The following is a 14250-nucleotide window of genomic DNA, read 5'->3' as shown; positions in this document are numbered from 1 at the left end:
GCAACACTTTGATATAACCCTCACCTTGGACCCCTTCTTTAGTTTAGCCTCTTTCTGTCTGGCGTATGCAGCCTTAACAGCTTTCTTGCGTTCCTTCTCCATCAACTTGCGACGTTCAATACGTAACTTTTTATTCAATGCCCTCCTGTCGAAGTCAATGTCTTCGGCCACATGTAATGCACGCTGTAGTCGTCGTGCCCTCTCAGATGCCGTAGATCCAGGAACCCTTAAAATGATTTAAGTAAGGTTGAGGACACACTAATAGAGAGGAATTCCATGCCCTTTTTACAAAACAGGGCCTTATGGACAAGTGTACAAAATATCTGTTCAATATTTGTTATTGAATTTACATACCTTCCTTAAAATGAAAGACAGCCATCTGAACAAAGATTTATAAAATAAAACAATTTTAGGATGAGTGAGTGACTTTGGTTTTACGCCGCTTTTAGCAATATTCCAGCAACATCACGGCGGGGGACACCTTAGGATGAATTGATATAAGTTAATAAATAAAATTGAAAATGGTTTCAGATGAAGGTTTAATCAAGATGCTGAATAGAAAGATGTTGAACTGAAACATGCAGGTATCGTATAACTATGTACGCATCGCCAGTACTTCCCAGTGTGTATACATTGCGTTCTTTCATCAGCCGTGAATACATACGGCCGCTCTGTGATGTAGTTCCTTAAACGTCAACGCCAGAGAACAGTCATTCCCTACTTTAAACCAGTGAATCAAAGCCTTGTTCCGAGTGTTCTTTTCCATGGCACTAACGACTCGGATGCCTCTCTACAACGTGTCCCATGTCCAATCTAATTAAAATCATATCTAAGTTCTCGCTGCCGCTGAACAAAGATCTGAGGACATCCTATTACGGGGATCACGTCAGAACGACCTTTCGCGAACTTTGACCGACCACTGAAATCAGCCAATAAGAAAGCAGCTTACTCGAGCTTTACCCTTTACCCTGGCGACCTGGCGACTTCAATTTCAGACTACGCTTGAAAAATATCTGGACACAGTTCTCGATTAAAAATTTGAAAATTGAACAAACGAACATTCCGGAATGTCTAATATATGGTTGTGATTGTATGGCAGTCCGTCCCACGTACTGTGCAACGCCTCTTCCGTTCAAATGTTTCTCCTATGGAAGCGAGAGATAGACGATAATTTGGACGGAATCAGTCGTACGGGCCGTAACTGTCGTTCGGAAAACACCTTGTTAACGTTTTCGAGGTTGCATGATTAGAAAACACATCCCGACTGTCACTTTCATGATCTGGTAAGCGACGCTTTGATTGGTCGGATGAAAGGTCGTACTGACGTGACCTGTAATGGGATGTCCTCAGATCTTTGTATAGCGATAGCGGGAACTAAGATCTTATTTTAATGAGATTGGTCCCATGTCCCGCTGGGTGTCCCTACCATACATTGGTTTATTGGCAGGAACTGGTAGTGTCATGCACGGAGTAGGTCCTTTAACCTTCCATGGGTATGTATTCACGGGTGGAACGTCTTGTATTCAAAGTGAAGTATTGACGATGTATGGAGGTAGCACAGAAGGGTGTACTGAAGAAGTGGGAAGATTAGTAGAGGTTCAAACACATACACTTCACTAAGGGAAACTGTCTACTTAACACTGGATACACACAATACATCACAATCCTAGCATCTTATACACCTTCACACACGTAAACCTTCCCGTCAGGTCAGTTAAAATAATATTCCTGTTTCTCATGAACCTGTGGCTGAAGGTAGGGGATTTTATTTTTTTAATTATATTTTAGCAGATTGGTAAATATTAAAGTAAACTTGTTACTTGTGATTCTGTTTTGGCCACGTTCGAAGCATGAAGAGATGGGCCCGTTGCCATGGTTACCACGGCTCGGTTTCCATTTGAGTATGACACATTCTGAATATCATTCCGTGAACAAAATGGTCCGACTCCGGTGAAAAACGAAACTTGAGATGAAACAATTGTTCTTAACAGTGCTTAAAGTATATATAAAAATATAGGCGGGGGCATTTTAGGGACGGGCGGATCGTGAGAAACCACAACAATATTTTAACAAGCCTTTTACAGTTGATTAGGTAAATATATCTTACAAGTATGTAATGATTTAGTAGAGCTTTCCATCAATTCGAGGGGAATTGAACCGTGTTCAACATGACGAGCGAACGCTCTAACCACTGAGCTACCCTGCATGTAAGTTTTGTACCAAAGGGACCTTCTGCCAGTTAAGGAATACATATCATAAATAAAGTAAAACACACATTTATAAAGTGAATAATTATTGTTATGAAGTTTATACCATATGGTTATGTTCTTATAGATGCAATGTAGAAAATAAAACAGTTTTGTTCAATGTTCTGCAGGAAAATACTTCAAAGTCAAGTGGGAAGCGAACGGTAGTAAGTTTATTGTAAATTCAAAATGTTATCGCCTAAAGAAAGATCTGGATTTACATATTTGCAGATCATACAAAAAACGGAGCAAGGATATCTTTGCGCTTTTTACTTGTTAACGCATTTTTAACTAAACATTTGTGATAATCTGTAAATAGCATGCTTTTCAGCAACCGTCGGTCAGATCATCATGAGAATTGTCCTTGGTCAACATTGGCTAGTGAGTGAGGATGTTCTGAAGTGCAATTTCAAATATTATTCAAATTATTTCAAATCAGCTGAAAACGTGCATAAAAAACTTGAACAGTGTTGAACAAAAAAGACAGGGTGAAGGAACACTAAATAACAATTGAATCACTCCAGTTACACACAGACAAGCCACCCCAGTCTGGAGAGTATAACGTCACACAGTTACCTGAGCGGCTGGAGCCTAGAGAAGGAAACGAAGGCATGGCATCAGACACACGGGGGAGACAGGCTGACACGGAAACATGCCGACGTGCAGTCCATACATTGAGTTTTCACCTTTAAAGGTAGCCATCAAACGCTCATTCCAATTGCTGCTTTATACCAAAATGATTCGTGCTATTTTGGGGGTCACATTTTTCGACCAGCGAGCACTATGATCTGATTGTAATGAGATTGTACATTTGTTTTTAAACACTTAAATCTCATCTGGCAATTATAAACTGGTGTCGTTTCATTTTGACGTATTTTGGTCACCTGTTACTTGAGGTCTTCCAGGCTTTGGGTATCGATCGATGGCTTCCTTTAAATAGTGTACGAACACAAACGTTTGATGTTTGTATACGTATAAAATATTGTATGAAAAAGTGGGTCAGGCGATTTTTATTTATTTGTACCCTGAACTAGGCTTTCAGACAATGGAATCTTTCTAAAATATGTCAACTGTCGTACTCTCATACTACAACATAGACTAAAACGAACAGTGGCGCTAAGGTCGTGTCGTTGAAGAGGCATTAAGCTTATTGCACAAACGATCGTAGCGCTAATAGGCCTACGATTTTTAAGAGTCTAATGTTAAGTATAAAAGTTTGAAAAGTCGTAGATCTTCGATAGCAAGTTGGACCATGGACCCGATCCATACAGCGATCTTAGAGCCACGATTGCCAGAAGTCAATGTTAAAGTAAGGGATATACCAGTATCATTAAAATCAGATCCGTTGATCTGAGTAATGATCGTATCTGAGTAAAGATCTGATTACAATGTCAAGTAGGAGATACAATCGCTTTGTGGAACGTGACCCAGTGATTTATCGATACCGTCATTGAAACCCCTGAGGACAATAAAGGTGATCGAAAATTGGTCGGATAGACGTGAATACGAAATGAAAAATTAATGAGACGGTTTGAGATATAAAGCATGTGTGATAAAGTAATTTTGGTTTGGTAAGAATCTATTACAAGACGTAAAGCATGCAGTCAGTATAATCAAATAATACCAATAGAGGAAAACCAACGTTCCAGCTCATGCATCAGGAAAATGACATCAGATTGTTGGAGACGCTAGTTGACTTATATGGGGTACATATACGCTCTATTCCATGCAGTTAGTTTGGAGATTATATGGAAATGAAATTGTGCCACTTGCACCAAACTAAACCCATACAAAATTAATAATAATATCTAAGTTTAAATAGGTTTGTTTGTTTGTGTGCCGCACCCAGCACTATTACAGCTATGTGACGGTGGTCTCCAAATAATCGCGTGTGGACCAGTCAATCCAGTGATTGACATCATAAGCATTGATCTACTTCATTGGGATACAGTGGCATGCATCAACCAAGTCAGCGAGCTTGACAACCGATACCTTCAGTCGCCTATTACGATAAGCACGGGTTGTCCAAGACCTATTCTAACCCGGAATCTTCACGGGATTATAAACATGTATATAACAATAAACAGTTCGCAAATATGTACTATACATACGTGCAACATTAAATATCCAACTCATTAAAAATTGTTTCCATTTAATGAATTGGTTCCATCTTACGAGTTGGGTACACCTTATGAACTGTTTCAATCTTATGAATTGGTTCCATCTTATGAATTATTTCCATCTTATGAATTGGTTCCATCTTACGAATTGTTTTCATCTTACGAATTGTTTCCATCTTATGAATTGGTTCCTTTTATGAATTGGTTCCATCTTTTGAATTGGTTCCATCTTACGAATTGGTTCCATCTTACGAATTGTTTCCACCTTACGAATTGTTTACATCATACGAATTGGTTCCATTTTATCAATTGTTTCCATCTAATGAATTATTTCCATGTTACGAATTGTTTCCACATTACGAACTGTTTCCATCTTATGAATTATTTCCATCTTATGAATTAGTAACCAAACTTCACCAATCGGTCCACAACGTTAAGATGGCTAGATATTCACGACAAATCTGTGCGTATACAAGCGGTGCCTAGAAAGCTACCATCACGATCCTGTTACACATATTTAAGCCCTTCATCAGAGAGAACACTAAGCAGTGCTGGCAGTTAATCCTCAGTGCTGATGTTATTGTATAGAACATGCTCGTTTACCTTCTGACCCAAGGTCGAGGTCGTTTGATGACCACCTCCGTGTCGGTGACGGTAATCTCAATGGCGTCGGCAGTGCTAGGAGGACTGTCCGCATCTGGACGCACTCGGCAACTAGTGGAGGAATAGATCAATGGGGGATGAGTGAATGTTGCTGCAGTATGCAATGACCCAGCTAGGTCAACATGGCCTAACAAGAGACCTCGGTGTCTTGTACAAAACAACTTCAGCGCTACGAGTGTCGTAAGTCTATGTTAAGGTGTGGGAGTTTCGGTCACCTAAGCGCTAAGATCGCTTTGTACAACGGCACCCAGACAAACTAGTGACGAAATATATGAGCAATGGTCGGAATGACACGTGATAAGCCAAGCCAAGGAACATGACCACAAGATACGCAATAATTTGATAGCACGGGGTACAGTGGGCGTATTTTTTACCGGAAAAAACATGAGTCAGAAAAAAGGAGGAATCGGCATTGAAGGAGGAATCGCCAGTGTATGGAGTGAGTGAGTGAGTGAGTGAATTGGGTTTAACGCGGCTTTTAACAGTATTCCAGTTATATCACGGCGTGTCAGCTTAATGTGGGAGGAAAGCCCGAAGTGATGCAGGTCTCAGACGTTTAACACTTCGGTGAAACCCACGAGCACGGGTATGGTGCTGACAAACCTAGAAACATAATTTGGGTGAACCGGGATTCGAACACACAATCATAGGTTTCTGGCGTGCCGAAGGGACGCAACTCTGCACAGCGAATCGCGGCGCCTTAGACGACTGGGCCACCCGTGACCCCGCCAGTGTCTGGAAGTGATTAATTCAGTTATTTGAGTGGTGTAAATGAAGCAGGCAACATCAAGAAAATCTAATTGTGACAGTTTGGGATCATAAATAACAAATAACACCGATTAAAAATACTTGTTAATAATCCTGAATAATTTATTTTGAAGCACCGAAACCATCCCTAGCTGAAACAATCCCTCACTGAAACCAACGGTCATATTTTAAGGAAATGGTCACAAACAAGTCCTGGGGTGCGTTACAGATCGCCAATTGATTGCAAGCGATGTACAGCGATTCGCCTTACAACTGGGCGCTAACCTACACCCGTTTGCAATCGTACCAATCGCTGACTGTGGTCGCTTCATTCTCAAACCGGGGGCACGGGTGGCCCAGTCGTCTAAGGCGCCGCGATTCGCTGTGCAGAGTTGCGTCCCTTGGGCACGCCAGAAACCTATGATTGTGGGTTCGAATCCCGGTTCGCCCCAATTATGTTTCTAGGTTTGTCAGCACCATACCCGTGCTCGTGGGTTTCACCGAAGTGGTAAACGTCTGAGACCTGCATCACTTCGGGCTTTCCTCCCACATTAAGCTGACACGCCGCGATATAACTGGAATATTGTTAAAAGCGGCGTTAAACCAAACTCACTCACTCACTCACTCAAGCTGTTGCAGACCCCCGGATAAGCGATTAATTTGCTTACTTCAAGCTTGCAACGCCCCCCTCATTACAACTTAAAATTGTCACGTACAATACTAGCCTTAAGTGCCGTACATATAGTTACAAAGGACAAGATACAACGACAGTGTTCCATCTCACTCTAGGAAAGTCTTGAGGTCTTCCTTCAGGAACCTGATCCAGGCTTTCTCGAGTCGGTCCACGGCCTGGTACTTGGCGGAGTCGTAGATGGAAGCCTCCACGAAGTCCCGAGCCTCCAGGAGGCTCTGGTGGAGGCGATCTCGTATAGAGTCGGGGAGACCTGGGGAATCACAAACAGCGAAGACGTGGCATATCTGACACTACTTCAATTCTTTATTCATGTACATGTGTAGGCCAGCGGCCCATGGTACAATATTTGGTCTATCATTAACATTTATAGGCTTAGTGTTTGGAGTCTAACATTCATAGCATGGTATATAAAAGTTGCAACATTTCTAATAACAGTTTCTTTGTTTACCGCCATAAGCATATTGAATTTAGCAAGAGTGGGATGTACAAAATACTTCTGTGGTAAATACTGAAGACGAAGTTCATCATAAGCGTTACAAATTAATAAAAAATGATATTCATTCTCGACATATCTTTGGTTGCAACTATTGCACAATCTCTGCTCTCGTGGAGTATTAACGTATCTACCAGTCTCAATATGGAGAAAGTGGGAGATACAGTGAAACTGGGCTAGTGCAACACGAAATTTTTTGATAGTGATAGCAGACAAATACAACTCTAGACTAAATGAATTTTTGAAAAGTGTATAATGGAACATTTTAGTTCTAAAATATCTGACACTATCACCCTTGTTGAATTCCGTGTTTGATGATAATGCTCCTGTCCGTCTCAGACAACATAAACATATATAAACTTACAGTACGTGCCCCTAACTCTTCATCCTTTCTTCCTCCCAAACGCCACCATGCACACTGGAGTCATGTCATACTTTAACGTCATACCAGTCATGGTATAGGTTAATGTCATATCTACCCGAAATTCCTCATATTTTCTTCATCCCAAACTTCATCATACACACTAGAGATGCATGTAATATTTAACGTCATATTAACCAGCCATGGTATACGTTAATGTCATATCTACCCGCAATTCCTCATATTTTCTTCATCCCAAACTTCATCATACACACAAGAGATGCATGTTATAATTAACGTAAAATTAACCAGTCATGGTCATATTAACAAATCATGTTATACATTAACGTCATATCTACCCGAAATTCCATATATTTTCTTCATCCAATACTACAACATACACTCTTGAGATGCAAGTTATACTTTGACGTCATATTAATTAGTCATAGTATACGTTAACGTCATAACAACACAATCATGTGATACGTTAACATCATATCTACTACAAATTGACAATATCTTTCTTCATTCCATACTACTCATACACACTTGAGATGCCAGTTATATTTTAACGTCATATTAATCAGTCATAGTATACGTTAACGTCATAACACAATTATGATATACGTTAACGTCCTATCTACTACAAATTGACAATATCTTTCTTCATTCCATACTACATCATACACACTTGAGATGCCAGTTATATTTTAACGTCATATTAATCAGTCATAGTATACGTTAACGTCATAACAACACAATTATGATATACGTTAACGTCCTATCTACTACAAATTGACAATATCTTTCTTCATCCCATACTACATCATACACACTTGAGATGCCAGTTATATTTTAACGTCATATTAACCAGTCATGGTATACGTTAACGTCATAACAACACAATTATGATATACGTTAACGTCCTATCTACTACAAATTGACAATATCTTTCTTCATCCCATACTACATCATACACACTTGAGATGCCAGTTATATTTTAACGTCATATTAATCAGTCATAGTATACGTTAACGTCATAACAACACAATTATATTATACGTTAACGTCCTATCTACTACAAATTGACAATATGTTTCTTCATCCCATAATACATCATACACACTTAAGATGCCAGTTATATTTTAACGTCATATTAATCAGTCATAGTATACGTTAACGTCATATCAACTCAATTATGTTATACGTTAACGTCCTATCTACTACAAATTGACAGTATGTTTCTTCATCCCATACTTCATCATACACACTTGGGATGACAGTTATATTTTAACGTCATATTAACCAGTCATGGTATACGTCAACGTCATATCTACTCGAAAGTCCACACAGTACAGGTATGCTATATTTTACTCCATATTTTGAAATGAATGCAGAATTAAGTGGACTGCATGATTCAATTAAATTAAACTTAGTCTTCACAAGCTGAAGGCTTAAACTTGTTGCATTGCACATACCGACGTAGTAGGGGCTGTCGTGAGCCAGGAACCTGTTGTAGATGGCCCATGCGTGCTGTAGTCGGAGGAGTCGGTCTGCAGACTTGTCCTCGGTGGCGCCGTATTCCGTGACATCCTCCCAGAACAACAGGTTGGACAGCAACGACTGGTCCCCGTTCCTGGCACACACACTCACACTATAGGCTACATGGCGACTGTTGTTAACAGCACACAGAAACATTCCAACTATATCACGGCGGCCTGTAAATAACTGACCGCCTCCGTGGTCTAGTGGTAGAGCGTCCGCCCGGAGAGCGGAAGGTCCGGGGTTCGATCCCTGGCCGCGTCATACCAAAAGACGTTCAAAGGTGGTACCATGTTGTCAACAGCTACTAGTTTATTTAACCTAGATTAAGTTATTTACAGGTGAGGTGAAATGGGGTTAAACGTCGCGTCCAAGATTATTGCACTTATAGAGCGACGTACATGCATGTCTGTGTGGCTGCTTGTACTAGTCCGGACTGATGCCGATTTATAGCGCTTGCTCACTGAGATACCATGCAGCAGTTTAGCATGTATACCCCACTCAGACACAGTATACTGACTCCGAGCGGACCAGTCCTTGTTTCAGCCCCTTAATGCCGAGCGCCAGACAGGGTAACAACAAATAGCACCTTTTAACGTCTTTTGGTATGACGCGGCCGGGGAACATAATATACATAAACACAGTTTACCTGTCCTCTTTTAAATACAGTCAACGCCGGTATCACGAAGAAACTCTCAAAACAGTTCTTTATAACCGAAGTTGTTTATTTGTTTTGTTGACGTCAATAACCAACGCCCTGGGCTGAACCGACTGTTCGTCCGACTTTAAATGTAGACCCGTGAAGATCCGGGGTAGGATAGATCTTCAGCAACTCATGCTTGTCGAAAAGACGGGATATGGTGGTCAGGCTCGCCGACATGGTCGATGCATGTCATCGATCCCAATTGAGTGGATCGATTCTCATGATGTCAATCACTGGATTGTCTGGTCCAGACTCGAATATTTACAGACCGCCGCCATATAGCTTGAACATTGCTTTGGGCAGCGTTAAACAACAAACAAACAAACAAACAAACTTAAAATGTGTCAACTTGAAATAACTGTCAACGATACTTGGACTGGTCTGGCTGTAGTCCCTATTACATACAAAAATTATATTGCATATATAAACAGGAATTGTTACGGTCGTACAAATGATTTTTTTTTAATACAAAATTAATGCTACGTCTTACTTTTCAAGATGTTTCTGGAAAGGTCCGCCGGCTAGTCGGTCCGCGCTCAGCGCCAGCAGGAACCGTTCCTTGGTGGACCTGGATACCAAAAAAAAGGCATGAAGAGGCGTTTCTTCAAATACAATCCATAGTTCTGAGTGGGTGAGTGAGTGAGTTTTACGCCGCTTTTAGCAATATTCCAGCAATATCAGGGCGGGGTGACACCAGAAATGGGCTTCACACGTTGTACCCATGTCGGGAATCGAACCCGGGTCTTCGGCGTGACGAGCGAACGCTTTAACCACTAGGCTACCCGACCGCCCCTTACATAGTTCTGAGAGGTGTTTACATGGACTACAAACCAGAATTCCTAATGTTACGTGACACCAGACATGACATCAGAAAAGAAAACAGAGTAGCTTAGATCATCTGTTAACAACCTGAAGTAAGACGAGTTCTATGGATGAACAACTTCTTTGTTACAATTAGTGCGACGTTTCGGTGTAGATCCTGACACCTTTATCAAGCACTGAAAGATGTTAACAACCTACTGATGCTGCGCATTGTTTTCAGAGTAAAAATGTTTATATTCACTTTAACAGTAAAGCTGTATTGAGTTTGTCGGTTACAACTAGCTTGTCTGTTAACGTCCCCACCAAATTAGGAATTAAGATTATTGTGTATCTTTCGAACTACTAACACGAGTCGTAACCTTTACGAACTTCGTTATTGTTCAGATAAGAGGTTTTAAACTAGTATTAGTAAATAAAACCATTAATGTTTCCATGTACAGGTTTATATGGGTTGTTTACAAACAGCGAGAGTGTATTTCACTCAGCGCTTTACAAACATAAGCCGGTTTAAGGTTTTTCGAGAAATACAGTAAACTACGGTTATAACGAACTCAAAGGGACTACTTATTTTAGTTCGTTATAACCGTAATTGGTTATAAGCATATATACAGCATAACTACAGCATATAGTCGGGACTAAAAAGTTAGTTCGTTATAAGCGTGTTCGTTATAACCGTAGTTTACTGTAATGCAATTGTTAAAATAGGAAACGAAACTCAGTGGGCAAAATTATTAATATATACGTAAAAAATTAATTGATTAAATATATATTATTGAAAAAAGTTAAAGAACACACGATGTCAAGGCATGGCAGATTAACTATGGCAATGTGAAAGAAACGGATGGTCCTTAACTTCTTTTGAATAGTATATGATCCCGGTTTAGATCCGGGTTAGAAATCGGGTGGTCAGGCTCGCTGACTCTGTTGATGCATGTAATTGTATCCTAACTGCGTAGATCGATGCTCACTGTATTAATCACTGGATTGTCTGTTCCAGGCTCGATTATTTACAGACCGCCGTCACATAGCTGGAATATTGCTGAGTGAGGCGTTAAACAACAAACAAACAGACATTTATCCTGTAGTGTTGAATCCCTATGTTGAAGTAATGCAGCAAATGTTAGTGATGAACTCAGTGTTACGTTACTGTATGAATAAGAGGGTAAGAAGTATAAACACACGTGCTATACATCAAACTGAAGTGTTAACCTGTGCGAGAAATTTTAATTCGTTGGCGTAACACGTGCTAAGGCCTAGTTGACTGAAGAGTGCAGGGTTGGAATGTGCACAGATATCACACGGGAAGCGTGGACAAGTCATAGCCTCGATCTGATTCTGCTCATAATATATATATTTATTCTAAGATTTCTGCAAAATATCATAATATTATGACTGAACATCGAACCGTATTCAAAGCAGAGCAAGTTACACGCAAAGCTTGGGTAGCTTTGCGTGTAACTTGCTCTGCTCTGAATACAAGAAGACCAATAACCTGGTCGTTAACCCCGATGAGTATATGCATGGGTGGCAAAGTCCATTCTGTTCAAGGGGTGATGGCTATAGACGATCATTTGGGTAGTGATCGTCTATACCCATCACCCCTTGAACAGAATGGACTTTGCCAGTCATGCATACTCATCAGGGTTAACGGCCAGGTCAATGGTGTTCTTGTCTGTGTTTACCGCGAAACTCGGAAAGTGTGAGTAGTTAGTCAGGGCGATATCGCTGAAAGGATTGTCGCCCTGTGGTTACAGGCGTCATAAAGTGCATGTGTTTGTTATAAAACCGAGCATTAAATAATCCACTGAAGTAAATATATAGTACAAAATTAAACCGTGTTTGTGAAACCGTATCTTTTTCTAAACATGTCACAACTGAAACAACTGAAAGTTATCAGCTAAATGCTCTTGTCCAATCAGATTGTCACTTGATCACGTGGGACAGATTGTTACGATGTTGCGTTTCATCGTAGTGTGCGCTGCACGTGCATTCGATGAAAATTGTTATGTTTGACTGTTTTTGACTTCAAAACAATTTTGTTAATTGTCCCCTGAAAATGTATACGTTTTGTATTAGAGAAAACGTGTTAGTATTATAGAGAGTGCTCAGTGACTTGATTCAATTACTCAATCTTACCTGAAGCAACATAAGCTGTAAGAATTCAAGATGAAATACATTCAAAGAGGACGAACACATATTTGCATAAAAGTTACATAAATTTGATTCTGCGTCACGTGAACACTTTTGGCCACATCCGCTGCGGCTTGAGGTGAGGTGAAATGGGGTTTAACGTCGCGTCCAAGATTATTGCACTTATATAGCGACGTGCATGCACGTGTTTGTGTGTGTGACTGCTTGTACTAGTCCGGACTGATGCCGATTTATAGTGCTAGCACACTGAGATACCATGCCGCAGTTTAACATGAATACCCCAATCAGACTCAGTCTATTGACTCCGAGCCGACCAGTCCTTGTTTTAGCCCCTTAATGCCGAGCGCCAGACAGGGTAACAACAAGTACCATCTTTTAACGTCTTTTGGTATGACGCGGCCGGGGATCGAACCCCGGACCTTCCGCGCTCTGGTCGGACGCTCTACCACTAGACCACGGAGGCGGCCCCTGCGGCTTGAGAAAAGTAGACACAATGCTCTTAATGACCTTCTGTCGGTAAGCTAAAACATAGGAATCTAACGCAAAAACGAGATTAGAGTTAAACATGTTTTTCCTTAGAGGGCAGGTCATGTTAAACAAGACTTTTATTTTAATAAGCCTAACCTAATACATGTTAAAACGTACCCATTATGTCTGGCAAGCGACGACGGTCGTCTCCCTTGCACAGACATGATGTCCCTGCTTGTGTTGCCCTTGGTGACGGTGTCCCAGTTGGAGGTCAAGGACGACGACAACGCGTCATCAGGACGCAGAGGCATTGACCTCACCAAGGAGATTGATGGGAAGAAGGGCACGGGGTTCTTGGGCATGGTCTTCTTGATGCTCCACGATACAGTCTCCGGATCCTGCTTCACGTAGCTACGTCACAGAGAGAGTGAGTGAGTGGGTGTTTTGTACGCCGCTTTGAACAATTTATAGTTGTACCACAGCGTATCAGTGCAATTACCATTTTGGTGAAACCCACGAGCACGGTATTAAGCGTACACAAATAACCTAGGCCCAATAGTATTGCCACTATTGCTTGATTTTACAGACTCTTTATGCAATTTTTGTAGTGAAGGATTTGATGATGAATACATGTGCTTTTAATACGTCCAGCTTATACCAATTTACGTTCATGATATATACCTGTATATTATTATGAATATCCTACCACATTATGTTTATATCCCTGCTCACAACTAATAATGACGATATTCTGTACAAATTAGCTCTTTTTGTGAAAGGATTTTCAATTTTAGAGAGTGTAATATAAAATGAAGGCGCCTTGTGTACATCCTGTTATCAAACTGCTTGACCATCTAAATTGACCTCCTGGGCAGCATATAAGAGATAAATTTAAATGATAAAAATAATATTTAAATAATTTCTGTTCGAATATTGCCATTGATGTATTTGGCATTACAATACGTGTTTTCCTCCTTATAATAAGCTTACTGATTTACAACAGCCAAATATTTCCGAGACAAAAACTGATCAGGGCTTCGATCCACAAATCGATGTCAGATCTTTCTCCAACTCAAATTGGACCGGTGTGGTTGTCATAATATCAACCACTTGTTGGACGCAGTTATTTACAAGCATCCGTGATACAGCCAGGGATGTTGTTGTCACAAACAACCAACCAACTCTGTGGCTACCTGAACGGCTCCATCCTCTCGTGATACAGCCAGGGATGTCACACACA

The 14250-nt window shown here is 40.7% G+C and overlaps 1 protein-coding gene across 13 annotated transcripts in view; it reads right to left on the bottom strand.

Annotated features, from left to right (window-relative positions):
• Window positions 1-14250, bottom strand: part of LOC124151105 — a 79757-nt gene that overhangs the window by 28178 nt on the left and 37329 nt on the right. For 11 of the 13 annotated variants that reach the window (XM_048403176.1, XM_048403177.1, XM_048403178.1 and 8 more), the window contains exons 11-18: window positions 13188-13421; window positions 12528-12542; window positions 10060-10137; window positions 8803-8960; window positions 6561-6720; window positions 4970-5080; window positions 2823-2837; window positions 25-226 (exon numbers count right to left, since the gene is read on the bottom strand). In XM_048403176.1, coding sequence (XP_048259133.1) covers window positions 25-226; window positions 2823-2837; window positions 4970-5080; window positions 6561-6720; window positions 8803-8960; window positions 10060-10137; window positions 12528-12542; window positions 13188-13421 — 973 coding nt within the window. The remainder of the gene's footprint in view (window positions 1-24; window positions 227-2822; window positions 2838-4969; window positions 5081-6560; window positions 6721-8802; window positions 8961-10059; window positions 10138-12527; window positions 12543-13187; window positions 13422-14250) is intronic. The other 2 variants (XM_048403173.1, XM_048403174.1) reach the window with 2 other exon arrangements.

Source organism: Haliotis rufescens, unplaced genomic scaffold, assembly GCF_023055435.1.
Source record: "Haliotis rufescens isolate VD_foot unplaced genomic scaffold, xgHalRufe1.0.p SCAF_3, whole genome shotgun sequence".
NCBI lineage: Eukaryota > Metazoa > Mollusca > Gastropoda > Lepetellida > Haliotidae > Haliotis > Haliotis rufescens.
The sequence above is the reverse complement of the archived record's forward strand: the minus strand, read 5'-3'. Positions and strand labels throughout refer to the sequence as shown.